Source organism: Suillus fuscotomentosus (genome assembly GCF_016647785.1).
Source record: "Suillus fuscotomentosus strain FC203 chromosome Unknown F5891scaffold_20, whole genome shotgun sequence".
NCBI lineage: Eukaryota > Fungi > Basidiomycota > Agaricomycetes > Boletales > Suillaceae > Suillus > Suillus fuscotomentosus.
This window is the reverse complement of record NW_024539532.1, coordinates 453,874-480,519: the sequence shown is the minus strand read 5'-3', so window position 1 is coordinate 480,519 and position 26,646 is coordinate 453,874. Positions and strand designations below refer to the sequence as shown.

At 47.5% G+C, this 26,646-nt stretch overlaps 6 protein-coding genes across 6 annotated transcripts; 1 reads left to right on the top strand and 5 right to left on the bottom strand.

Annotated features, from left to right (window-relative positions):
* Positions 1-1,414: 1,414 nt before the first annotated feature.
* F5891DRAFT_950206 (uncharacterized protein) lies at positions 1,415-1,901 on the top strand (the record flags this gene model as incomplete). Its single annotated transcript, XM_041374935.1, has 2 exons — positions 1,415-1,665; positions 1,721-1,901. Coding segments are annotated over 2 exons (432 nt in total), but the record flags the coding sequence as incomplete, so codon positions are not given.
* Positions 1,902-2,208: 307 nt separating this feature from the next.
* F5891DRAFT_1187243 (Endoribonuclease L-PSP) lies at positions 2,209-2,764 on the bottom strand (the record flags this gene model as incomplete). Its single annotated transcript, XM_041366806.1, has 4 exons — positions 2,209-2,316; positions 2,374-2,505; positions 2,559-2,656; positions 2,710-2,764. The coding sequence occupies 4 exons, from the start codon at positions 2,762-2,764 to the stop codon at positions 2,209-2,211; spliced, it is 393 nt and encodes a 130-aa protein (XP_041227347.1).
* Positions 2,765-8,698: 5,934 nt separating this feature from the next.
* F5891DRAFT_1027876 (uncharacterized protein) lies at positions 8,699-9,432 on the bottom strand. The gene is made up of 3 exons (XM_041361454.1): positions 9,292-9,432; positions 9,109-9,239; positions 8,699-9,058 (listed from the first exon to the last, which is right to left on the bottom strand). The coding sequence occupies exons 2-3, from the start codon at positions 9,232-9,234 to the stop codon at positions 8,876-8,878; spliced, it is 309 nt and encodes a 102-aa protein (XP_041227346.1). The 5' UTR covers positions 9,235-9,239; positions 9,292-9,432; the 3' UTR covers positions 8,699-8,875.
* A 1,571-nt stretch (positions 9,433-11,003) lies between these two features.
* Positions 11,004-12,993, bottom strand: F5891DRAFT_1107837 (uncharacterized protein). Its single transcript, XM_041363678.1, has 3 exons — positions 12,671-12,993; positions 12,007-12,605; positions 11,004-11,947 (listed from the first exon to the last, which is right to left on the bottom strand). The coding sequence occupies exons 1-3, from the start codon at positions 12,808-12,810 to the stop codon at positions 11,400-11,402; spliced, it is 1,287 nt and encodes a 428-aa protein (XP_041227345.1). The 5' UTR covers positions 12,811-12,993; the 3' UTR covers positions 11,004-11,399.
* A 1,059-nt stretch (positions 12,994-14,052) lies between these two features.
* On the bottom strand, positions 14,053-17,158 carry F5891DRAFT_1144295 (uncharacterized protein). The gene is made up of 5 exons (XM_041364972.1): positions 16,426-17,158; positions 15,858-16,375; positions 15,626-15,805; positions 14,932-15,573; positions 14,053-14,879 (listed from the first exon to the last, which is right to left on the bottom strand). The coding sequence occupies exons 1-5, from the start codon at positions 16,839-16,841 to the stop codon at positions 14,311-14,313; spliced, it is 2,325 nt and encodes a 774-aa protein (XP_041227344.1). The 5' UTR covers positions 16,842-17,158; the 3' UTR covers positions 14,053-14,310.
* A 1,275-nt stretch (positions 17,159-18,433) lies between these two features.
* F5891DRAFT_1172484 (uncharacterized protein) lies at positions 18,434-21,218 on the bottom strand. The gene is made up of 4 exons (XM_041365591.1): positions 20,987-21,218; positions 20,809-20,926; positions 18,929-20,626; positions 18,434-18,889 (listed from the first exon to the last, which is right to left on the bottom strand). Exons 2-4 carry the CDS (start codon positions 20,912-20,914, stop codon positions 18,468-18,470), a joined length of 2,226 nt encoding a protein of 741 aa, XP_041227343.1. The 5' UTR covers positions 20,915-20,926; positions 20,987-21,218; the 3' UTR covers positions 18,434-18,467.
* Positions 21,219-26,646: the final 5,428 nt, after the last annotated feature.

The following is a 26,646-nucleotide window of genomic DNA, read 5'->3' as shown; positions in this document are numbered from 1 at the left end:
GATGCCCGTTCGCGAAAGAAAGCGAAGCCCCGAAGATTCTTCGCTCTAACGCTCTTTATTTTGCGGCCCTGCCTTTGCGGAAGAATGAATTACACTAGCAAATCATATGCAGGGTCATTAAATTTCTCGACAGTCGGACAATATTAATGGACGCTTGTCGTCATGATAGACGACGACAAAGATGCTCGGTGCATGTTTGTACATGTTTGAAAGCGAGGCTGCTACCAAATGCAGAACACTATCTTATCAGATTTACCATGATCAAAGGATAATAGTAATTTCATCGTATTGCGGTAAGGCTAGCCCTGTTCGGTGTTGTGTTCTACAACATAGCATATGTCGCATTTCACTGATGAACGCGGCAGATTAGTATTAACCCAATGCGCCACTGGCACTGTTGGGCATGATTGACCGGGTAGTGAATTCAGCCCTCTGCATTTGACGTTCACTGATTTGGATGGTTAAACACAGACAAAAAAATTTACCCCACTTCTGCTACAGCTCTGCGAAAGCAAAAAAAAAAAAGTGGCTAAGAACGTTATAACCGTAGACACACGTTTCCAGAATGCTAGAATGTCCTTCAGCCGCCAAGTGACTCGTGTCAGGGTGCAACTGAATTGCCAAATGCGATCATCGTGTTATTAGAATGTGGAGCTCAGACTAGGAACTGGTTTGACCAAAGCACCATGATTTTGATTGGTGAAAATGCTGTGCGCTGGTAGATGCAGTTTCAGGACGGGGATTTTGTCCGATCATTTCTCGTCCCAGCCTCAGGCCTGCCTTCTGGACTATGAATATAAACGTCGATGCGGAGAGTGTACATGTCCCCCCTGAGGGATAGTGATAATATAATATGTACTCCTGGATGTCCTGGCGACAAACGATGGTTGACGCTGATCTGAGCTAGTTTACTGGCCCAAACAAAGCGGTGCTGCTTACGTAACTTCAGGTGCAGCGCCACGAATGGCAGTACTTGCTGCTGTGTTGGTTACATGTTGCATTTCGTGAACATCGATATCGATTACAACTTTGATTGCGCGGGTGCGGTCAGTTGACATGTCCGGATCGTTTATTCACAGCTCGCGTACAGATGGCCGGGATCAATCAGTCCTTCATCAGGATAAAAGCGTAACGACTAACATCTTTCACACTCAAAACTTGTTCCTACTGTGCTATATTCACCTTCAAGCTGTAGCTCCCCAGTCTCACCCTCCTTGTTCTTTGCTAGCTGGTCTTGTATTCTTCTCAGCTCTTTTGTTTCTCTATCAATTATCTAAATCCGTTTGTTGACCAACTCGGACATGCACCAATATTATCCAACTTCTCCCACTACTGGGTTGGGAGCTTTTACTACGCCTACGCGGCAGGGCTCATATGCAAGTAACTACAGTGCTGTAAGTGCAGTATCGTGGTGTCATGTCTCCCATCGTCAATACCAATCCTCCACCCCCAGTACAGCGCATCAATTCCCAGCCCTCAATACAGCGCCTCAATCCCCAATTCCGTACACACGCTCATCGCATCAATGAAAAACCTCCAATCTACGCTCACTCTATGGTCCACCTCACGAGCCTCCCCTGACGCAGTCAGCGACGCCTACATGCAATTTGGAGTCGGATTTAACGCTGTCGTATGGGCGTTTGAAGGATCAGGGGTCGACACGTCGTGCGTCTTTACCATACCCCTCTCTCATCAATGAGGCTATACCTGAGGTAAACAGAGATCTGCATCAAATTCCCACACGACTGCGTGCTGTGCTCGAGACATGTTTAGGCGAAGACCCTTGCCCTGCTGCACTGGAAATGTATCAACCACGAATCCGACAGCAGCTATACGAACTACTGCAGGGCCTTAAAGCAAAGCAGGGTGCGTGGCGCAGCGCTGTGGCTGCGGGACTCTAGATTGACGTACGTGCAGGCTATGCAGGGTGGCAATGATGATGAGAACAAATTATGCAGTCCATTCCCGACGATGATCTGCGATCTTGATGGTATTGTATCTTCTTTATATAAGTATTGATTACGACCTTGATTCGATTGAGTATCGTTATTTCGCTGATTGCTAACAGTTAATGTATTGCCTATATATTTAGTACAGAAGCGCAGAGTTTACATAGTCCTTTGCAGTAACTTGCAATAAATCACGAGTAGAAACGCACTACTGTACAACTTTCTTGCATTATCTTCATGCATCACATTACTTGGGATATCAGGCGTCTGGAAGTTCTGCTACACACTCGATCTCGACGCTTGCGCCCAGCGGAAGGGAAGCTACACCGATGCAAGTCCTCGCAGGCATCGCCTGTTCATCGAAGAACTATGTGACAAGGTCAAGCGGTTTAGTTAAAATGCCTGTTCATAAATAGAGACGTACCGCCATATACGCTCTGTTCATTTCAGAAAAATCCGCCGTCAGATTGGTGAGATAGACGTTCGCTTTCACAACGTGTTGGAGTCCAGATCCTGCAGCATGGAGAATGCTGCGAATACTTTCAAGGGCAGCAACCTGTAACATCGTGTGACCGATTGGTTCATGAGAGATAGGAAGTATGAGCTCACTGTTTGCCCCTGCACTCCGCCCTCAACGATCTGGAAATCCTTTGTACATCCAATGTTGCCTGAGACGTACACGAACCCTTTAGATATGATGGCCTGAGCTGAACGAACATATCGTCATGATCCATTCACATCCGATAACACAAGAACTCACAGAAGGTCTTGAGGGGAGGGACGGCGTCTAGAGTGTACACAACCTCTTTGGGCATGGTAGGATAGTAGGTTGAGGTGGGGGGCTAAAGATGATTCCTATAATAGAGGAGATAAATAGCTTCTAGCTTTTGTTAGCACAGCGGACCGAATAAGCTACTATCAGTGGCCTAATCCGCTGACAGCTGCATATATCAGACGAATGGAAGATCGGAGCTGTCAGGCTCCTTCGCGCTCGCGAAGTTCCTTTCATGAGATAGGCCTGAGGCTGTGCAACGGTAAACTTTCCGGCACGGTTGAGTTCATCCCACGTTACGTTTGTGCGTGCTTGATATATATATATCGTACAGCTAATATGGGCGGTGCAATGAACATGCAGGAGGTCTGAAGGCGAGACTTTGAAGGGACTATAGTATCAAGGTGAGTCGACAATGTAATCACACGCCCGCATATATTTGGCACACAGAACGCACTGAACCCACAAGTCAAATGATGTTTTCATACATCAACGGTGCTTGGTATGAACAAGTATGAGCCTCTATGAGCTAGCTGGCGCCAGGAAATGGGAAATACAGGCACACCCGGAGCAAGTTAGTCCCTACTAGGCGGGCTAGAAGTCGTTTTGAGGGGTATGCTATCTATAGCCTGAGACACCTACTATTAGGAAGGTTGCTGGCGCTGGTCAGCGTTTATATCGTGATTGTTCGCTAGTCGTTGGTAGCCGGAACCTAGACCAATAGACGGGAGACAATTGTTCTGTTTTATCGTAAATCGAAGTAGTCGGCTCTTCATGGATGCCGTGAAACAGGCTTATGATAGCGTCCTTGTCGCGTGCGATGGAGTAAGAGACTCGGAATAACTGTGTTCGCCATGGTGCATCCCAATGGCGTGGCGTGAAGGTGAAAATGTTATAGAAAAGGCCGGCATTTGACAATCACCGTTGAGCACCAGGATAGTCCTGATCGGTCATTATTAGAGCATGCAGCTGCGGATGCAGAATCTTGATAGGTAGAAGTGTGACAGGGAGGTTTAGGATATATATTGGACCGCACAGTGCATTGAACACCATAAAGGCCATAACCATGCGGAAAGGAAGTGACTTAGTGGAATAGGCGGGATTGTATCGCCAAAACGGTCAGACGCTGATCACGATGCACCAGGGAAAATGCTTCTCATCAGTAGAACCACGTTGATGGAAGTACCTACAGTCACATCGGGCTGCTCCTACATCCCAATCCTGCAAAATTTGAATCGGGGAAATCATCTAGCTCTGGCCAAAAGTGTACGTGCGGAACGCTGAGGCCGGAGAACGCTGAAATCGATTGACCTCCTTAGAGACAACCCCACGAAGCTCATTGAACTGTTCATAAACACGGCGAACGTATGGTGCAAGAAGTTCGATGACATGGCATCGCCCATAAAGTTCAGTTCCACTAGAACAGGCATTGCTGGGCAAGCCCTTCACGATCCCAATCTGTACAATCAGACAGTCCAGATACGAAAAGCGAAATTTTCGGCTGCATCCAGATTCCAGTGCAATTCAAATCTTTGATTGACCAGACGCTACCATGGTATGGCGGTGCAATGAGCTAAATGCACTGTCTCAGCTTCGTGAAACAGAATGATCAAGGGGAATCAACGTACTGTACTACGTGGCTGTCATGGCAGGGTCAATCGGAGCTGGAAGTGGGAATGATATGATTGTTTGTCAGTGCTTGTATGGTTGAGTCAGCGAGGTGACGGCACCACTCCAGGGACGAAGTCTGCAATTTCACACACCGGGGGTTTCAACATTTTACCTCTTGCAAGATTTCAATCAAAAGCAGATCTGGACCTGGCTAGACCATTCCAGACCTAGCCTAGAGCGTTCCAGAGCGCTCTGGATTACCTTTAGAATGTAATTTCACTGGCGGCAAAAGGTGATAAAATGTCAGTTTCCCCGCTGTGTCATTATGATCAACTTCGAAAGAGTCCGGCCCAGTCAGAACATCATGCATCTCCCAGGATCGGCGACGAGCGCCGCAAAATATTATTTGATAGGAGCCGAGCATTGCCAGCCAGATCAGCTGGACACGAGTCGAAGTTCAAATTGGTTTCCTGTGAAGAGGCTAGAGGAAGTTCAATAGCCGAGCATAATAACAGTAAGTGAATGCTCCCGCTTGCAGCACACAGTGGTGAATACGCTCCATCACTTGGACGTCTAATGATACAGGCTAACAAAATAAAATAAATTGCCTAGCATACCCACCTCTGCGGCTTTGAGCAAGACACTCGCAGATCTTAGAATTCAACAAGTCGGACTCGACTTTACTGAACACCATCCAAATTGGCGGAAGTAGCGAGGTAGTCCATCATCCCAATCACTACACCCTTTCGAACGTTGCAATTCATCAAAGAATTTGCCATCGTAGTTGCGGTGATTTCCGATAGGTGACACATGTTGACTCTAGCCCCTGGGCGGACACTTCGTCTGCGGAAATTGAAGGATTGTTTGTACATGCACCCTCATCCACCTCAATGTGTCACGACAGTTCATATTCATCCAGGAAGGTTCGCAATGCCGCAAAGCGTTCAATGCCATATCCGGCACTTCAGATGGGCATGCCGATCCTAATGTACATCGAGGCTTTCCCAGGAAGGGCGCAGCGCCCATCCCACCAACATTGTGGGATCCAGGTAAATGGTTGAGCCTCGATCAAGGCCAAAACCCAAACTGCGACAGGAACCAGATTGTCGTTGAGCAGGGATCACCGATCTTTAACTGTTCCCTTGTTCCCTGCCAGTGGTGATGATTCTTCGATGCTAATTTACGTGGGTCAATTTGACGTTTGTTTACGCGCTTTTGCACACGGGATTTGACCCGCTACGTGCCTCTGTTTCTATGAAAATCACAGGGCAAATAATTGTTTTGGGCGTGCAGTGTTCATATCAACTCTTTGACATACGATGGACAGGTTGGTGGTGATGAGAGTGTTCATCCATTTTTTAAATCATTGCTGACACATGCCATGCATCACCATCTGAGTACTTGTCTTAGGTGTTGAGGACGACTCGATAAATAGAGCTGACGCCGTGTTTGATGAAGTCGACAGTGGACAGTGGACACTGAAGCTGATGCCGTTGTCATCATAAACTAGATCATTGTCGATGGGGTCAATGACATCGACTGATTCGCTCACTAGTAGGATGCGACTCAGGTCGATCTGTACATACTATAAGATGGTCGATGAGATGCATAACTCAACTCAAGGCATCTGAACGAACAAGCTTCAGCAACAACACTAGCCTGGTGTGGCTGTAGAGTCGTCACCACATCATTTGATATAAACCTTGAGTGAAGACGCCATTGATGCTCAGAAAATAATCTTGAGCCCGCTGAATTAATTACAGGAATGTGGAGAACGTTGGTGGATATCACAAGGTCACGTTCTCCCGTACGATTGTGCTGCAGATTACTGTATGACTTACAGTGCGTTGCATATGAGATTGCAGTACGTGTTTTTCAACACTCGGCTAGTCAGTATACAAGATGTGACATCCCTTGACCTAATTAAGGTGTAAAAGTGCCGGTTCCGCTAGTGAGGCCGAGTTTTGAAGAACGCTGCAATTCTCCTTGAACACACCGTAATCTCGTGATTTCGTTGCCTATGGCCAAACATAAAATTTCAATTCGATTCGTCACCGTGTGAGCGGAAAAATTGTTCCAAGCGATTTTGCAGTAACACCATAGGCTTGATTTTACAGTGAGATTAAGTATTGGCCACATGCACACAGCGACAGGCGCACAATCACCATTAAAGCCAGACTGATGGAAGATCAAGGGTCAAATTTACGATAGGTTCTGGGTACGTAAAAACACCTACTTCCTGTAACTTACAGCTCCTAGTACAACTGCTGACTTGTCTCAACAACAGTCATCTTTGTGGTTACCCTGCAGTGCGTCTATCTCTTCCAAAGAATTCGAGATGTCGTATTAACGGTGAAATAAATGTTTAGTAGTAATGGCTCTGTTGCCAATCGAGGTTCGCGCGGTGCTACGGCTGAGCAGAACTATTCGGAGTTTGAGGTAAATCATTTGCTGGCAGAACTGGCAGAGCCTAACATGTGCGGAAGTTCTGCAACATCCAAGTTTTGCCGGAAAGGTTCTCAGGCTGCCATCTGCCTGGCAATGCCAGTTCTGCCCACAATACTAGCTATATGGCGATGTGCTGGGATTAATCATAGATATGTATCCATTTGAAGGTACGTCCACGCAACAGTATTTCCAGAGAACAATATAAAAACCAGCCGTCTTCCTACTATTGCCTTCAGAATCACCTGAACCCCCACACGAGTCGCAAACAATGCATTTCTCCTTTGCAACTGTCTTCGCCATCATTGCTACTTTAGTAGCATCAAGCTCTGCCATCCCCTCTCCCAATGATGCAGCTGGATGTCCCTCGTCTTGCACCAATGACACACAATGCACAAGTAAACACTGTGCTGCCAAACTATGTGTGAGTATGAGCATTTTCTGGACCTGATAACATGACTCACCTGCATGACAGAGCTTTCTGGGATTCTGCACAGTGAGCCATATTTTTGCTTTCACATCGGTGGAGTATGGCCGTTGACACTGACGCGCGATTTACTAGTGATTCGTAAAGTTGATCGACGCAATGTGCATTCAGTCCACTTGCAGCTCGAATAAAGTCACCTAGAATAAACTGCGCTGCTATTAGTGTTTGTCCCATTCGAAGCAATCATATTTGCCGTGTTCTACAGATCAGATATATGTGCATGTCCTGCATCCACTATGAGAAAGGCAGGGCCGCATATAAATATGCCTTCGCAGTCCAATACTGGTCCCTTCAGGCCCTTGGCTTGTACCGTAAGTCCACGACCAGCCCCTGTCGCTAAGAAAAGGAAGCCAGACAACGCACCCAATGCGACTGCTGTCAAACGAGTGTGCCCACTGGCAGTGGTAGTGGGGTTCGTGCTACGACTGTACGGTTCAAAATTGCCAGTTCCAATAGCAAACATTTGATTATTCGAGGACATCTCGGACTTCGACTTTTTGCCTCATTCGTGCCATACAATTAAATGCATGCATAAACGAAGTACCAGATCATGTGTCTGTACATACTATAAGACGGCCGATGAGATGCATAACTCAACTCAAGGCATCTGAACGAATAAACTTCAGCAACAACACTAGCCTGGTATGGCTGTAGAGTCGTCGCCACATCATTTGATATAACTTTGGGTGAAGACGCCATTGACGCTCAGAAAATAATCTTGGGCCCGCTGAATTAGTTAAAGGAATGCGGCGAACGTTAGTGGACATTACAAAGCCATGATCTCCGGTACGATTGTGCTGCAGATTAGTTTATAACTTAATCTCATAATCTCCGAGTTGGAGGCTGCCTCAACGACGTATAAACTTATCCTGCTTGTCATACAAACAACCAGCCAGCCGTCTCCACACTAGACCTCACCAGTCTTTGAACACACTGTAAGATTTCGGAGGTTGCCTATGGCCAAACATAAAATTTCAATTCGATTCGTCACCGTGTGAGCGGAAAAATTGTTCCAAGCGATTTTGCAGTAACACCGTAGGCTTGATTTTACAGTGAGATTAAGTATTGGCCACATGCACACGGCGCACTGCGTGTTGTCCAACAATTCCGACGGCTTAGAGATGGCTGAGAATCTGGGGGTACCTAAGGTTTCAGCCACGTCGAAGCCATCAAATATCAGCCGACTTCTATGGTGTCGGAAATCTGACTCTTTAAATTACCACCGGCATCGACGATAGCTCGAACTTAGAGGTACCCTCACCTACGTCTTAACTACCTTACAGTGACTTCTACCTGAGGTGTGTTTTGCGTGTTGTACATCTACAATATATAAGTACGAAACGTTTGACATTACCTCACCTTTTCTTGGAGGTATGCGCATATGCAGTCGTTGTGCCAGTAAGTATTCAGACCAAGGTGCGCAGCGGAGCTTCAATTCATCTTGCCCTGAACCCTTCAACAACGATCTTGACGATGTCGAGCAGCGACCACACACTCCTAACTCTAAATCAAGCATCCACCACTTAGCTAGCATGTCACGGTGTAGCCTATCTCAAGTTGAATAACACTCCAATGAACTCAAGATCAAGCAGGTCGATAATTCTCCGTCTCTCAATGACAAGGCGGAATGTTGTGTACTTTCCTTTTCGACACGTCTGCCTGCCGGGTCAAAGGTAATATTGTCCATTGGCTTCTCCGGAGAACTGACCAGTGGCCAGAGCTATAATGGGGTACTACAGGAGCTAATTTGAGCACGACGGAACCAAAAAGTATTATGCATTGACTCAATTCTAAGTATGTATTCGATCCCACTAGTTGTGCATGCACTTATGACATATTGCTAGCCCACGGCCGTGAAACGTGCCTTCCGTTGGGATGAACCCCCTCTCAAGACTCAAGGTGACATTTGCAGTCACTATGATATCACACGCTGACATTGAGCTGAGTAGGAAAACCCGTCTCTTGCACATCTACTGTAGGTACCCGTCGTCATAGAATCCGAGTACAAGCTGAATTAATTTGGACAGCTACTCCCGACGTAATTCATCTCGCCGCTTCACTTAATGTTGTCGAGCGCCCTCACGTTCTGCAGTATATATAGCTGTAGCTAGCTAGCAGCATGTATTCGCTGGAATATCTAATAAATTTCGCAATTTCTCAGATTTAAATAATTGAATGTCTGCAGCTGGATATATATATATTGAATATAATATAATTAATGTGGTTTATTCAATGTATATGCAGTATCGTTCTGGACCCATAGTAGCAGCTGGCTGGAACTTGATGGCCAAACGATGTCTTCGAGGTGGTTGAAATCCGGAAAATCAACCGTCTCGAAGCCGGTTTATACCATAGGTCCAGAAATGGCTAAAACTTGACCCTGGGGTCACATTCCAGCCAGGTATCTACCGTCGGAAATTTTTGATAACACGCAGTGGCGACAGGCACACAATCACCATTAAAGCCAGACTGATGGAAGATCAAGGGTCGAATTTACGATAGGTTCTGGGTACGTAAAAACACCTACTTCCTGTAACTTACAGCTCGCCTAGTACAACTTCTGACGTGTCTCAACAACAGTCATCTTTGTGGTTACCCTGCAGTGCGTCTATCTCTTCCAAAGAATTCGAGATGTCGTATTAATGGTGAAGTGAATGTTTAGTAGTAATGGCTTTGTTGCCAATCGAGGTTCGCGCGGTGCTACGGCTGAGCAGAACTATTCGGAGTTTGAGGTAAATCATTTGCTGGCAGAACTGGCAGAGCCTAACATGTGCGGAAAGCCTAGTTCTGCAACATTCAAGTTTTGCCGGAAAGGTTCTCAGGCTGCCATCTGCCTGGCAATGCCAGTTCTGCCCACAATACTAGCTATATGGCGATGTGCTGGGATTAATCATAGATATGTATCCATTTGAAGGTACGTCCACGCAACAGTATTTCCAGAGAACAATATAAAAACCAGCCGTCTTCCTACTATTGCCTTCAGAATCACCTGAACCCCCACACGAGTCGCAAACAATGCGTTTCTCCTTTGCAACTGTCTTCGCCATCATTGCTACTTTAGTAGCATCAAGCTCTGCCATCCCCTCTCCCAATGATGCATCTGGATGTCCCTCGTCTTGCACCTATGACACACAATGCCAAAGTAAACACTGTGCTGCCAAAATATGTGTGAGTATGAGCATTTTCTGGACCTGATAACATGACTCACCTGCATGACAGAGCTTTCTGGGATTCTGCACAGTGAGCCATATTTTTGCTTTCACATCGGTGGAGTATGGCCGTTGACACTGACGCGCGATTTACTAGTGATTCGTAAAGTTGATCGACGCAATGTGCATTCAGTCCACTTGCAGCTCGAATAAAGTCACTTAGAATAAACTGCGCTGCTATTAGTGTTTGTCCCATTCGAAGCAATCATATTTGCCGTGTTCTACAGATCAGATATATGCGCATGTCGTGCATCCACTATGAGAAAGGCAGGGCCGCATATAAATATGCCTTCGCAGTCCAATACCGGTCCCTTCAGGCCCTTGGCTAGTACCGTAAGTCCACGACCAGCCCCTGTCGCTAAGAAAAGGAAGCCAGACAGCGCACCCAATGCAACTGCTGTCAAATGAGTGCGCCCACTGGCAGTGGTAGTGGGGTTCGTGCTACGACTGTACGGTTCATAATTGCCAGTTTCAATAGCAAACATTTGATTATTCGAGAACATCTCGGACTTCGACTTTTCGCCCCATTCATGCCATATAATTAAATACATGCACAAACGAAGTACCAGATCATGTGTCTGTACATACTATAAGATGGTCGATGAAATGCATAACTCAACTCAAGGCATCTGAACGAATAAACTTCAGCAACAACACTAGCCTGGTGTGGCTGTAGAGTCGTCACCACATCATTTGATATAACTTTGGGTGAAGACGCCATTGACGCTCAGAAAATAATCTTGGGCCCGCCGGATTAGTTAAAGGAATGCGGCGAACGTTAGTGGACATTACAAAGCCATGATCTCCGGTACGATTGTGCTGCAGATTAGTTTATAACTTAATCTCGTAATTTCCGAGTTGAAGGCTGCCTCAACGACGTATAAACATATCCTGCTTGCCATAAAAACAACCAGCCAGCCGTCTCCTCACAGATGCCCCTGCATAGGATTCTCGAGCAACAGCTCGAACACCAATTGATCGGCCACTTTGCGGTACCCGAATGGAGAGTAAAGCGAATGGATCCCCAAAAAGCACTTCTTTACGGCTTCCCAGGACACTTCATGCGATCCGGATGGACGCACGTCTCTGATCCTCCCTAACAAAAAGTTGGCCTTTTCCTCTGCGCATGTCCGAGCATCCACTTTCGGCCATTTTTCTAGTGGTCTGTTCTTGCTGAGGAGTTTGCCCTCTTCATACCGAAGACAGATCCAGGTGAGGGCCCAGATGAACGATTCGGCATCATGCGCGTACACATGCTCGACCTTGCCTGCCATGGACTCTGGTATGAGACGGTCTAACGCCATGAATAGTACTGTCCCTGTGCGCTCGAGGCTGTTGGGACTGTCTCGTTGAAACAACGATAAGTCGTAGTCATTGAGCACACCTGTGAATTGACCGTGTGTGCGGTATCCCGTGAGATTGCTGGGGCTGATATCCCGGTGATGCACACCTATCTTCCAGAGGGCGCGATGGCCTGTCGGAGTAGTGAATTGATGATAAGGAACAGGAGAAGGAAAAGAGAGAAAAACTTACACTTCACAATTTGCCACCATGAGGTAAGGAACTCCTTGCCGGAGAGCGTTGTGATCGGGATAAGCTTTCTGGACGCGATGATTTTCAAAATACGGCTGCTTGGTTTGACCTGGTCGACATCCTTTAGTCCTGATGCAATGCTGATTTTGCACGTGGATGTTTTTTTTAACTTGTAGAAACCCAGCCCTGGGGCATGGCGCAACGCATCGGAATTTATTTGCGTAATCTTGCAGACCTCGTCGAAGATAACTGGCTCGCTCTGATATGTGTCTTCTGGCCAATAGAGCTTGGCAACTAGCTCGGGGGGTTCAAATTGGAAATCCAGCTGCAGGTCCGATAGCGCCTTGCTCTTAACTGAAAATACAATGGTTGTACGTCCGCGCATACAAATACAAGTCATGCACTTGTCAAACTTCAATTCCAATTTGAGGTCGATTTGAGTACCCTTGGCCATCGCATCGCTCGAAAATCCGGGCTCAGGCTCGAATGCACGATTAAGGCCTGTACACCTTGCCTGCGGCTTCTGCAGTATGGCCTGTGCCTTACACTTCCCGAACTTATGGACATCTTGCGCGATCCATGGCCGTATGTCATCAACTCTGCGTAAATGACGAAGTTTAATACGGGTGATGCTGGCAAAACGATAAAGGAAGGGCTGACGCACTGAACGCCTATAGCACAGTTATGTTCGTTGACAACAATGAAACCGATTGCTTTGGGGGTATACTTGAGCTCAGCCTCACCGGAGAAAGTAGAGTTACAGGGAGGTGTCTTTTGTCGGGTGGCGCTGGCGTTATTGGCCATGACGAGGCCTAAGGAAGCAGAAGGAAAAAGTGAACTTTGGTAACAAAAATATGCAGGCTTGAGCTCGCTTTTAACTCAGCACAACCCTATTGTCAGGCATTCAAGTCGAGGTTGTAAATAATTGGTGAGCAGTTGAACGTTGAACGAAATTAATGGCATGCCTAATTGAGCGAGCCTGACGGTAAGTGTGTGGCGGATTAAAGTTATCAAATCACACAAACAATCATCTCATCAACAGGACAAGTCGACGCCAATGACTGCGTTTACCCTCGTTTACCACAGAACGCCTAACACTCTAGCTTGAAACTATGCATCCTTGCTGTTTTCTTTTGTCTGTGTCAATTATAACTTACGAAAAGTTACGATCGTCCTCCTTCCCAACTTAAATGGACGTAGGTATTTTTTAGCGCTCCGCACGTGCCGCAGGGACTGATGCTAGCTAGTCTGCAACTTCAAAGGAGTAGCTTGTGGGCGCTGAAGCTGCGAAGAACAACACGCCGGCTGATAGCACAGCTGCTAAGTTTCACAGTGGCCCTCCACCTCCGAAATTTGAAATTCCATATAGCGAGCCTTAAACCTTTCGGATGATGGGTCACTGGTCACCTCTAGTTTCCCCGAACACGCGAGAAATTCAATGGCCGTTCGAGATGTCTTTGTCTGGGCGCTTCAAACAACTGAGCCGCGTAATTTTTCCCTGGAGAATGAAAGTGGGAGACGCGGAGGAACACTCGGGGAGCCTCACCCTCGAAATATGTATTGTTGTTGTGGCCTTTGACATCTACTGGGTACGAGTTCCTTCATAATTGAACATTTGCTATGGGTCTATTTGGTGTTCCCCACGTCGCACAAGAAATTTTGCCAAAGTCCACTGACCTACTGAATTTGCGGTCTTCATTTTTGATTTATCGTCAACCATTTCTGATTATTCCCTGAACACACGAATAATTGAGGAATCTAAAGGTCTTATCAGAAGTTGTCTGCTTTCAACAATCGCGATCTTTCTCTTGTGCGATCGAAGTGTGAAAAGAGGATCCGCGGTTGCTCCCTCGGTGAGCTTCAAAATCACTCGTCATATAGTCCTCAAAGTTGCGGGTCGGAGCCCACGAGATGAATGTCGTGCCCAACGCTAGCGCGCTGAGACCTAATACGGCCTGCTGATCAGCACAAAAGAGGCGCAAATTTAGTTCTAGCCTTGGCAGGTAATGCCCACTCGACGGGTGTTTTGGTTTGTCTCTCCATGGGATCATCGTCTTCTCGACCTGCTTGATTTGCAGAAGATGCGGAGAGCTTGAGAGAATTGACCAACCTTGAGTACTGCCAAGTCTCCATTATGCAAACATCTATCCACAAACATCATGATGTGCTACGTGTTCTCAAATGCGCGTGCTTAGCCTCCTATTGCACCATTCTATTCATTACGAAGTCATAGTAGTACCCAAGACCGTTTCTCGCTTGTGATTGTCTATTCTACAGTGCGATTTCTAAGGGAGGCACGCTACCTCAACTATAAGTACGCCTACGACTCTCATGCTCTAGCATAGGACCCTCAAGTAACAGCTGAAATGCTGATTCATCGCTAAGTTCGCGGTACCCTGATGGAAGGTAAATCGAGTGGATCCCATCAAAGCACCTCTCTACCAGGTCCCAGGACTTTTTGTGCGATCCGGATGGACGCACATTTCTGATCCCCCCTGTCAAAAAGCCGCCCTTTTTGTCTGCGCACATAGGAGCATCCGATTTCAGCCAATCTTCCAATGGTCTGTTCGTGCTGAGGAGGTGTCCACCTTCATACCGAAGACAGACCCAGGTAAGGACCCAGATCAACGATTCAGCATCATGCGCATACACGTGCTCGACCTTGCCTGCCGTGGCCTCTGGCATGAGAAGGTCTTTGGCCATGAATGGTAGCGTTCCTGTGCGTTCGAGGCCCCTGGGACCATCGCGTTTAAATGACGATAAGTCGTAGTCGTTGAGAACGCCTATGAATTGACCGCGTAAGCGGTACACCATGAGATTGCTAGGGCTGACATCCCGATGAAGCACGCCTCCCTTCCAGAGGGCACGATGACCTGTCGAGTGGTGGATGAATGATGAGGAGCAGAAGAAGGGAAAAAAACTTACACTTCACAACTTGCCACCATGCGGCAAGGAACTCATCGCCAGAAAGCGTCGTGATTGGGATGAGCTTTCTGAATACGATGATGTACAAGACACGGCTGCCCTGTTCGGCCTGTTCAGCGTCCTTCAGTCCTAGTGCGACTCTGATTTTGGACGTGGATGTTTCTTTAAACTCGTGGAACCAGACCAGCTCTGGGACGTGGCCTCGCACATCCGGATCTGTCTGTGCAATCTTGTAGACCTCCTTGAGGATGTCTGGCTCGCTCTGACGCGTCTCTTCTGGCCAATAGAGCTTGGCCACCAGTTCGGAAGATTCGTTGGGAAAACGGGGATCCCGCTGCCGATCTGATAGTGCCTCGCTCTTTACCGGAAACACAGTAGTTGCACGTCCGCGTATACCGAAATGAGTGACGCGTTCCTTAGACTTCACATCCAACTCAAGGTCGATTTGGTCATCCTCAATCATCACCTTGCCCGAAAATCCGGGCTCAGGCTCAAACACGCGGTTAAGGCCCCACTGCTCGTATCCCATCCGCTGCATGATGAGAAGCAAGACCAACCAGCGTGGAAGGTCCTGAAGGAAGTTGATGGCAGCGCCTTGAATCGTAGTTTCGCGATCACAAAACCAGATGTAAATATAATCGTCTGGAAGGAGTTGTCAGTTTGGCGCCAGGTTAACAGCATCCCATCAACTTACTGTTCACTATAAAGGAGATGACGTGTTGCCGCGCGATGTGAGCCGCGAACATCTCTGCAACGTAGAGGCCGTTCTGGACGATAGGAGGGGGTTTTGTCGGGTCGTCCTCTTCAGTCCGATCTTCATTGTTGCCGCCTCGCTTGCGCTTGACTCCTCTGCTCAATTGCGACGAGGGTCTTACTACCTCGCACATGACAGTCAGAAAGCACAAAACGGACAAACTACAGCTTACACTCATTCGATGCTTCGTGGGGGGTCTGAGCAGACCCAGTAGCAGGCGTTGAACCTGTTGGCTTAGCAGGGCCGTTCGTGTCCTTCCTATATTCCATGTACTGCGCAGAAGGAGAAGGAACAACATAATCTATCTTATAAACGGACGGCGGATGGGTCAGAGACTTCCGGGTGCGTTTGAACTCCAATGTCGATCGAACATCGGTCCATTGAAAGTTGTCTTTGGGCGATTTGCACGCCATCTCGGTAAGAACCTGGGATTCTTGCGTTTCGTGTGCTTTCGTACCCAGGGCAGTTTGATGAGAGACCACGACAACGTCAGGCTTGCGTTCGGACTGTTTGTCCCGGTGGTCCTGGTATATGGGCATTGGATCATTGACATGGAGTAGAACGTTGGTCTTGTCGTCGACCTTGAACGCAGGTATTCCTTGTACATTCACCCTGCTTAGTTCACGGAGCGCACAGTTGGCGGCTTTGACAAAAGGAGCATATGTCAATGGTTCGAGGTTGGTATCACAACTTGACAATGGCGTCAGTTTTCTTTCGCACTGCTCGAGATACTGACTTACAAATTAGTCAGGTGTCCCTTTATCTCCTGCGCTACAGCCCCCGCATTGCAGATAGGCAGAACAGCATTGAGGGCAGTTTCGAGTAGCTTCGATTTCTCGTTGACAGAAAGGTTTTGAGAGGGACCTGTGCATCTTGCAAGGAGTTCTTGCAGCATCGTATCTGCCTTACACTTCTCAAAGTTTTGGACGTCCCTCGCGATCCATGGGCTGACATTTTTGACTCTGCGAAGTTCACTGATGAGTGATGGTGGCGAGAACAAAATGAGAGCTGACGCACTTAAGGCCAACAGTACTGATGTGTTCGCTGACAATAGCGGAACCGACTGCGAGTGGGGTGGACTTGAGCCCAGTCTCCGAATCGGCAGACAAGGCAGAGTTACGGGGAGGTGTCTTGTCACGTACGGTGGCGTCAGCATTGTCGGCCATGATGATGAGGCCTAAGGAGGCTCAGATAGAAAAGAAAGTGGGTTGAAAATCTGGATACGCAAACCTGAGCTAGCTTTTAAACTAGCAAAACACCATTGTTAGATATTTCAAGTCAAGGTCCACAATTGATAATCGATAAGTAGTTGAACGAAGTTGATGGCAGTTCTGAGCCAGACTCACGGTTCAGTAAACGATAAATTGACCGAGTTCGTGACAACGATGATTATATAATCACCTTCGACATGAGTCCGCCGGTTGAGTTCAAATCCAAATCATCATGTGTCCCTAGATTCCTACTTGATCTCTCTTGTTTTCTTTGGCATGTATCCAACACGTACCGGTTGCAATCCAAATAAACAAGGTTTGTTATGGTATAAAGGTTTACCGCGTACAGAGGCGCATGCGATCATTCTCACTGGGCTGGCACTCCATCAGGGCTTGTGGGCGCGTTGAAGAACCATAGGCTGTACAGCTGTCACCTTCACGGTGGCCCTTTACCTCCGTTTTGATTTACAAATTTCAAACCTTCGGACGCCCAGTCACTTTCAGTAGTCCCCCTGAACACCCGAGTAATCAAGGAATCTGATGGTCTTTCTGATGTTCTTATATCTCTCTGCATCCGAACAACTGGAGCGATCTTTTCTATAACAGAAGTGTGAGACGAGGACACAGGGAGCATCGAAATCACTCATCCTAGAATGATGCTGTGGTTGTTGCCTTTGGCACCTATCGGGTACGATTTCCTTCTTCAATGAACATGTTTCATTGCTCTGTCTTGACATTCCGTGCGTCGCACAAGAAAATTTTGTAGAAGAATTTCACACTTCCATTTCGCAGAAGACTTTTGATCATTCCTTGAACACACGAATAACCAAGGAACCTGATTCAAGATGTCTTATCAGAAGTCCCTGTCTGGGTCCCATAACCGGGCTGTGCGTCGTAGGGGTTAGTCAGATTCGCGACTCGTCGATCACCACACAAGAGATGCTGATCCAGTTATGGCAGGCAAGACCCAGTGACTCAACTTGACAACAGATGTTCTTGCTTGTCCGTCCATAGGATCCGAATGATTGTCTCCTAGACCTGCCTAATTTTGCAGATGGCAAGGAGAATGGTCAAATCCTGCATGTTTCCTGAACCGTCAGTCGGATTTTTTTATGAGTTGATGATGTGCTCTACGTGTCTGTGGGTACCTTCGTTATCCTCCGTAATTGCCCCTCTTTACCTGCGTACATTTGGATATCTCGCTTCTGACTGCACAATGTGTCGGTTGAAAAATTTCGTCTCTCATCGTAGATTCATTCCTCAAGCAGAAGAGGTTTATCGCATTCCTCGCATTGTGATCGAGCTGCTGGTTCTTTAAATCGCTCTACCATCACACGACGACTTTGAATATTTCACAAGTATCTGAATGTATTTACAATGTGCGCTGCTTCAGCTTCGCACCGAACCCTTGTGCATCGTCAATTGTATATTTTTTCCCATACATAAATACAAACACAGAGATCTACCGGCGAAGCGTATCGTACTCTGAGTAAGGTACATAGTGAAATATACAGTGAGATATAGGGGAGCCTGATTTCTTAGAATGGTGACAGGCCTCATACAAATCAATCTCATCCAAGCGCGACCCAACCACACAACTCCATCCTCTGACTGATCTCCGTGGGCATCCGCAACACCATCTCCTTATGCAATTCATTGGACTTGCAGTTCTCCGAACAAAATATAAACCTCCCAAGGCCTCCCTCCCGTCCTGTGAAGATGCACACCGTCGGCGGTCGCTCAGCACGGAAATAATACATAGTCGACGAGTATGTGTCGACGAGCGTGTACATGTGTCCCGGTCCACTCTTCTCTTGTTCCCTCGCATCCTCGTATTGTTTGTCTGAGCCTATCCGTCTCGCAAGTTGTTCCGGAGTTGAGAACGGTGAACCGCTGGGGGTGAGATACACCGTTGGGAGGTGTAATATCTTTGGAAAGTTTGCAATGGTGCCCCCGTATAAGTGGCCCTCTACCGTTTCTCGGTCAATCACTCCTTTGACCCCGATCAACTACGGTTGCGCAGTGACTATACGCCCAGATTTGCCATAGAGAAGTAGTGCAGGGGAAAGGAGGAGGAGGATGAATCCGAAGACAATGAATACGATGCCTCCTGCTCTGCCGATCTTCATCCACACAATTCCTACCCCAATGACAATGAACGGCCAGGAAAAATATGGTATGTAACCGACAACCGTCCTCGTCAGCAAATATGTATTCGCAAATGCAACATCTGGGAAGTCCTTCCATCTGATGGCTGCTGCCCGACAGCCATCCAAAACGAGAGCTCCGTTCCCCGTCACACCAGCAACTTGAATCTCCGGAAGGATGTCCCAAAGATTCGCGTGATAGATGTCATTATCAGCGTACCAGCGCCGTGACGCCCCTGGAGTGGAAGTTGAAGGAAACATGGATACCATGCGCTCAGTGATACGGTCGTTATCATTGGCCATCGATAACCTCGCGAGTGCCTGTAACTCATCCTCATGGTGATTCGGCTGAATGCGGTGGTCAAAAAAGCCCATGAGTGCATAAACTCGCTCCGCTTTGTGTGGCTTGTATCCCCCGCCGGTGACAGACCCCCCACCTAGTACCACGTCCAACCTTGGCAGGAGAGGAGGGCCAGAAAGTGTTGGGAAACCTGCCATAGCGCGCCTCCATATAGCTTGTTTCAAGAGTGCCAAGCGCTCCAGCCTCTCGAGCGGATCCTTCCCATTACCGTATGCATTGACAATTGCTTGCTCATCTTCCGAGTTCGTATAGGCCAGGTTAGCCAGCTGAAACAACGACAGCGGCTTGACTTCTTCCCGATCCCGGAACTTGTAACAAAGCCGAGAGCTCAGGAGAGCTTCTGGAAAAGTCCATACTCGTCCGCCCCAGCTCCTCCAGCACTCGTCCTCTCCAGGGTCAGCTCTCCCGAGCATGATCAAAGTCGTCTCCGCTCTACGGTAGACATCTGACATGCAGTACACGTCCAGATTCTGCTCTGACTCAGTCTCCCCTAGACACTCCAGGTCGAGCCAGTAGGCATCGAATTGCTGTCCAAGCACCGCCGCACGAACGTCGTCTGTAAACTGTGCCTTTTCTTTCTTCTCACATGGGCCTCGAGTGTAGATGTCGGAGGCGCGGTAAGAGATGGCGATGTATTTAGCGTGGATGATGGTATTGCGGTCCGCGCATCGAAACCACTCATTCCGATTTGAGCCGCGGATCATGAGAACTCGAGGGTAACAAGCATGTGTACGGGTATTCATCCCAGGTTCCTCTTTAAGACGCAATGAATGCTCCGTGCGAGAACGAGCCGCCCACAGCTGACCCTGAAACCGGCGAAGATACGGTCTGTAGTATCCTGTGTTATACGATGAGTCTGCATCCTCCCCAGAGTCACCACTGCCGAAGTAAAGTTGCACAAGAAACCAGATGAGTGGCCAAAATAGCTTCAGTGCAAGCCACACTGATTTTCCGATCCACTCGAAAATAATCCATCCTTTGAAGGGTGAATGGGTTAGCAGCCATATTGCGAGTTTGCAGATCTCGCTGGTGTTATTCTTGATGGCAACTTCAAATTTGCCAGAGGGTGTGACGGCTTGCACGATAAGCTGTCGGCAGAGTCCAGTGGTAGGACTGAGGTATCTCTGTTCTGGACCATGCGTTCTCGACCTTCCTATGTCATCGAAGCAGGTAATTTCCGAGTCTTTATGCGTGAATGGGAGCCAGAGCATCCTAACTGTTCCTGTAAAAGCGTCGATGTGATGATGAGTGCGAAGACTACAGGACCTTCGAGCTGTGAACTAGACTTACAGCGAGAAGAGAATCACAAGCAGGGTTTTACTTCTCACAGCGATGCCCTACTATTACCTTTATACATTTCAGATGCTGTAACCCTAGATCTTTAGATGGCACATCATGACATACCGCCATGGTGTCGCAAAATCAGAAACCTTGTCTGATTGGACCGTAAGACCCCGAACAAGATATCGACCAGCGGTGTCATTAGATGCCTGATATCACGGGGTAACATAGCTGTGAGAGACTTCCAGAAGACAATGAGAATATCTGGACATCAGTAAACACGAGTATACGTATCATTCACTTCAGGGATATTCAATAGGCCCGATCTTATGCCTCCTACAGCAGACCCCCCCAACCAAGAGTATCAAATAGAGGCTGTTCTTCTTGTCTCGATGTACGAGATATTGTAAATGCACAAATGTCAGTTCGAAATAACTTGCATGAGATCATGTTGCCTACTGATGGTGACTAGCCTATCACTGTCAGAGTTTGAATCCGTCGAAAAACTATCGTCGAACATTGTATCTCTGTTTGGTATAGTCCCGGTCGAACGGCATTGAGCGAGGGACTCAGCCATAGTGTCATGGTGACTACTACTGATGGTACTGGGGCGATCATGCGGAGCCTGGCATCGGCAAAATGACTACACAATTTAGCAAGACAGTACTCAGATAGCCGCCTTAGCGGTGATGTTAGGACAACGTTGAGGTGAATAACTATGCAGATCTGTGGCCGAGTGTTAATACTGTACAGCATATACATAGCACCCAGCCGTTATGCGCTCAATGGCACAGCCTCCCTGCAGGTCCACTCAAAACACCTTGAGCTAGGATTATGTATTAGTACATATATAGCACCTCAACCATGCACTCACTGGCATAGCCTCGCTGCACCTAGGTTTATGTATAGTACATACAAGCGCTCAATTCACCTTCGGATGTTACTGTTGCTTTTGTCGTCTTCTTCTCTTGGAAATATCGTTCGAATGTCTCAGGGACGTCATACTCTTGAATGCGCGGTGTATAGCCGTCCGTGTGTGAACGAATCAGTACATAGGTTAAGCTCGACTTTTTCAAGCGTCAGCCCTTGACATCCGTTCAATGTCGTCGCATAAAAAGGTCGCAGGGGAAACTGTTTGCGATTTCGGTTCAGCTTGAACGCGCTGATCCGATTGAAAGAGAAAATCATGCGAGGCGGGCAATGCATTTCTCCGGTATGAGGAAGCTGATGCATGATGTATTGATGAGCGATCGCAATGCTGTAGAGGTCACACGTACGCATTGGAAAAAATGGAGCACAATTTGCAAAAGGAAGAGACATGGCCACAGGTCGGACCGTACTTATAACCCGCAGTATGGCAGCTTACCCGCGGTATTATAGAAAGCAGGATGGCCGTGCACCGATGATGAATCATGATCTACTCATCTAAATCCCAATTGTCCTTGATCTGTATGTTGGAGTTAGAGAATATGGTCATAGTGCGAGCACAGGAGTAGAAGAAGACGAATATACATAGACAAAGACCAACCAGAAAGTGGGGGATTTGTCCAGTCTGTGCATGAGGTCTATACAGACAAGTCACAGACTCCGTGTTGAAATCTGGGGGAGTGGTTGTCCGGAAAGTGCCGGGCAGTTTGTCAAAGCCTGCCGTATTATGTTATATCCTGGCCGCGTCAGCCTCCTGTCAGTCTCTCCCGCCATTTGAATGAGAATGGGCTGCCCACCTTCGGGCACAGCGAGCTCGACACCCGAGCTATTGTTGCCGACAGGCGGTATTCCTGTGCCCTCTTCTAGGGACAGAACCCAGAAAAAATCTCCGTCTCGGAGCTCGATCATGACGCGGACTAGACTCGTAACGGTTCAGTCTGACTATGCGTCAAGACACATAACTTGTGCTGTATGATCGGAACTTCCTCCGGCACGACCGGCACCTATCAAATTTCAAACTCCTCGCTTCGCCCTGCCACGCCACTCCGAGATCGACCAGCCTGGCTACACCACTTGTGCAACCGTGGTAGTTTACGCCAGGCTGGTCACGAGCCTAGTTCCCCTTTACAAATTTCAAACCTTCGGACGACAAGTCACTTTCAGTAGTCCCCCTGAACACCCGAATGATCAAGGAATCTGATGGTCTTTCTCAATGTTCTTATATCTCTCTGCATCCGAACAACTGGAGCGATCTTTTCTACAACAGAAGTGTGAGACGAAGACCCAGGGAGCATCGAAATCACTCATCCTCGAATTATGCTGTGGTTGTTGCCTTTGGCATCTATCGGGTACGATTTCCTTCTTCAATGAGCATGTTTCATTACTCTGTCTTGACATTCCGTGCGTCGCACAAGAAAATTTTGTAGAAGAATTTCACACTTCCATTTCGCAGAAGACTTCTGACCATTCCTTGAACACACGAATAACCAAGGAACCTGATTCAAGATGTCTTATCAGAAGTCCCTGTCTGGGTGCCATAACCGGGCTGTGCACCGTAGGGGTTAGTCATACTCGCGACTCGTCGATCACCACACAAGAGATACTGATCAGTTATGGCAGGCAAGGCCCAGTGACTCAACTTGACAACAGATACTCTTGCTTGTCCGTCCGTAGGATCCGAATAATTGTCTCTTAGATATGCCTAATTTGCAGATGGCGAGGAGAATGGTCAAATTCTGCATGTTTCCTGAAGCGTTAGTTAGATTTTTTTACGAGTTGGTGATGTGCTCTCTCTACGTGTCTGTGGGTGCCTTCGTTATCCTCCGTAATCGCCCCACTTTACCTGCGTACATTTGGATATCTCGCTTCTGACTGCACAATGTGTCGGTTGAAAAATTTCGTCTCTCATCGTAGATTCATTCCTCATGCAGAAAAGGTCTATCGCATTCCTCGCATTGTGATCGAGCTGCTGGTTCGTTAAATCGCTCTACCATCACATGACGACTTAAAATATTTCACAGGCCAAATATAAAATTCAAAATTCACATGTATCTGAATGTATTTACGGTGTGCGCTGCTTCAGCTTCGCACCGAACCCTTGTGCATCGTCAATTGTACATTTTTTTCCGATACATAAAGGTAAATACGTAGATCTGCCGGCGAAGCGTATCGTACTCTGAGCAAGGTACATAGTGAGATATATAGGGAGACATAGAGGAGCCTGATTTCTTAGAATGGTCACAGGCTGTAGCGTTCCTAAAAGCCTTCATCATTACAAGGCAACATCTCCCCATAGTTTCTCTCATTTTCTTTATTATTCCTTACTCTACAGTATATAAGGCTCCCTTGATCTACTGTCAGAGTAGTTGATCTTTCCCCCACCAAATAACATTTAGTTCGGACAGTTCCCTCGTCTGAAATAAGTCTATTCACTAATCGACTTTATTGTGTGAATGTTCTACAAACACCACATATTTTGAACTTCCCTAAATCTAAATAAAATTCTACCTATGGCCGCCGTCAACGAGGACTGATCACCCTCGTACGTCAACAACCCTGCTTTACAACCTCAAAACCTATCCTCAATAAAATTTGAAAATAAAAATCAATATGTTGAACAACAATGACAACGAAACGTACCTGGTACCTTTCTGCTGAGCTCCCCAGCTGTAGTGAGTGGGTTGAGCGTTGACGCGGGCACTCTCGACCTGGGTGTTGAGAGCGCATGGACTCACGACAAGGTCACTAGAGCCAAGCGATCACTGAGTTTGAGGGTGGAAGCCCCAACCAGTGATCAGCTATCCACGGACTCGTGGCTGGGAGCTCTGGGAGCCCCATCAAAAATCCATGGACCACCCACCATTGATGGGGGCAAAGGGTCTGCTATGATGAGCATAAGCCCCATCCTTGGTAGTGTTAGTGGATTGAAAACGTCACGTATTAGGTTACGTACCGATAGAAACATAGACGTAGACCCCAATACACAGATTGTCGCACGACAATCTAAAGAAAATATCAGTTGGTTTGACACGCCTAACGACGACGACATAGGAGATGTACCTGAGTTCCCAATACTCAAACCTATGGTCCAAGCTGTGACATCGACACCTTGAGTCACCTATGAGTCTAAAGGAAAAGTTGTAGGATATCGCCTCTTGGCCTATTACCAACGTAGTGATGTTCAAGGCCCGGCTCGGCTCAAAAGCCGGGGCCACGGCTCGGCCTTGGAGGGCTGGGGCTTGCTTCAAACCAAGGCCAGGCCCTATGGTAGGGCTCAGGCTCGGCTGGGGCTTGGCTCGGCTTGGGCCTAGGGCCTTGTGATACAAAAAACGTAGCAAGTAAATCAAATTTCATCTAACATTTGAATAGAAACATCTTCGTCATCTGATTCTAACAGCTCCTCATTCTCACATAAATCCTCAGCAACATCATCCCACCCATCATCTTCGTTGAGAGCAGCAGGAGTCTTATCTTCGGACAATGCATCATCTACGAACTCGGTTGCAACAGATGGGTCCTTGCGAAACAGGAGATCATGTTTGATCATGCATTTCAAGCACTGCAGTGCTTCGACGATGTCGTGTTTGAGACGATTTCGGCGCTTGGAGATAGTAATACCAGCAGATGAGAATGCACGTTCACTGGACACAGACGTGGCCATAATGGAAAGGAAGTCACGCGCGAGTGACGCCCAGACTGGGTATCGAGGTGCGTTGATGCCCCACCACTGCACAATAGTCATATCTCCAAGGTGGTCCTTGGAGTTGAGGTAAGCGTGAAAGTCGTGCCGCCACGGCTCATTCGCAGCTTCGGAGGGAGTGACAGAATTTGTGGAACTCGCGTGAGAGATTAGGGTGGGCTGCAGCATCGAGTCACTGTCATCCTCGCCGTCAGAGAGCTCTTGCAGCAGAGCATCGAGTTTGCGATTCCCTGTCTTCCTGACCTTGACTTCGACACCATTCCTAGAGTCGGGATCGTTGCTGTACATTTCGAGATACCGTTCTTTGTACTAGATGTACCATTAGTGAGTGTGTTGTGACGAGAGCTTTACTTACCATCTCCTCTGCATGTCTGTGTGCTTCGACAAGCAATTCCTCGCCCCAATACTTGCGAAGATGGGTCTCCTTTTGTGACGGATCGAGAACTGTCGTTGGAAAGTCAGTGGGAGTAATACTATGTACATGAAAGAACGACGCACGCATCGCCATAATATGGGCGTCAGAACTACTCGACTTCTCGTAATACTTCGTAATCTTCTCAATACCAGCATCGAGGCCCTCCGCAAAATCGAGATACTTGATACGTCCAGAACGTGAAGACCATGCGCTATGCAACGACTCCAATGCAGGCAATGCTAAGTGAAGCATTGGTCCATGTTCAGATGAGAAGGACTGCTGCGACAACTCGGCAAACTGTAGTTTCAACGTGAGCCGCGACTCGAGTTGTAAGATAAAAATACATACACCAAGGATTGAGAGCAGACGTTGAACACAGGTCCACTCTTCAGATGATAGCTCAAGGTCCGTAATCTTTTTCCGTTTAGCTGAGTCCTTCTCTTGCAAACCGAGCCGGCCCACAAAATAGTCAACTTCCTAATAATATACATCAGCGGGAACAACATTGACATCCTAAATTGAACTTACATCTCGCAGCTCGAATGCACGTTGAAGCATGGTGTATGTTGAGGACCACCTTACTTTCATGTCGAGAAGCAGCTGTTGTGGATGTTTGATTGGCGTGTGGCCATCTTCGTCTCGACGCTGGACACTCTGAAAAAGTTCCTTTCGTTGAGCTGAGGAGCGCTCCTACAATGAACAATGTCAACAAAACATATGTGCATTTGACGGACGGCAAACCTTGACACAGATTGACCGGACTAATCCAACCTCGTCTCGTTCAAGTGTGGAGTGAGTCGCAGGGGCAAGCAAATCGTCGTTAGGTTGGGTGGCATCGTAGTGCCTCGACTTGCTGTGTGTGGACAACAGCGCCTGAGTTGCGAGGTTGATAATGTGGGCCAAGCACCTGAATATATGT

Coding starts and splice junctions, on each gene's coding strand:
- F5891DRAFT_1027876 (XM_041361454.1), bottom strand. CDS start 9,234: ATGTGCAAGAGACGGGTTTTCCTACTCAGCTCAATGTCAGCGTGTGAT. Junction 9,059..9,108: donor GCACGTTTCACGGCCGTGGG/CTAGCAATATGT, acceptor TCGAATACATAC/TTAGAATTGAGTCAATGCAT.
- F5891DRAFT_1107837 (XM_041363678.1), bottom strand. CDS start 12,810: ATGGCCAATAACGCCAGCGCCACCCGACAAAAGACACCTCCCTGTAAC. Junction 12,606..12,670: donor AACTGTGCTATAGGCGTTCA/GTGCGTCAGCCC, acceptor TCATTTACGCAG/AGTTGATGACATACGGCCAT. Junction 11,948..12,006: donor ATGGTGGCAAATTGTGAAGT/GTAAGTTTTTCT, acceptor CTACTCCGACAG/GCCATCGCGCCCTCTGGAAG.
- F5891DRAFT_1144295 (XM_041364972.1), bottom strand. CDS start 16,841: ATGCTGACGCCACCGTACGTGACAAGACACCTCCCCGTAACTCTGCCT. Junction 16,376..16,425: donor AAGGGACACCTGACTAATTT/GTAAGTCAGTAT, acceptor GCCATTGTCAAG/TTGTGATACCAACCTCGAAC. Junction 14,880..14,931: donor ATGGTGGCAAGTTGTGAAGT/GTAAGTTTTTTT, acceptor ACCACTCGACAG/GTCATCGTGCCCTCTGGAAG.
- F5891DRAFT_1172484 (XM_041365591.1), bottom strand. CDS start 20,914: ATGTTACCCCGTGATATCAGGCATCTAATGACACCGCTGGTCGATATC. Junction 20,627..20,808: donor GATTTTGCGACACCATGGCG/GTATGTCATGAT, acceptor ACGCTTTTACAG/GAACAGTTAGGATGCTCTGG. Junction 18,890..18,928: donor TCTCTATGGCAAATCTGGGC/GTATAGTCACTG, acceptor TCGGGGTCAAAG/GAGTGATTGACCGAGAAACG.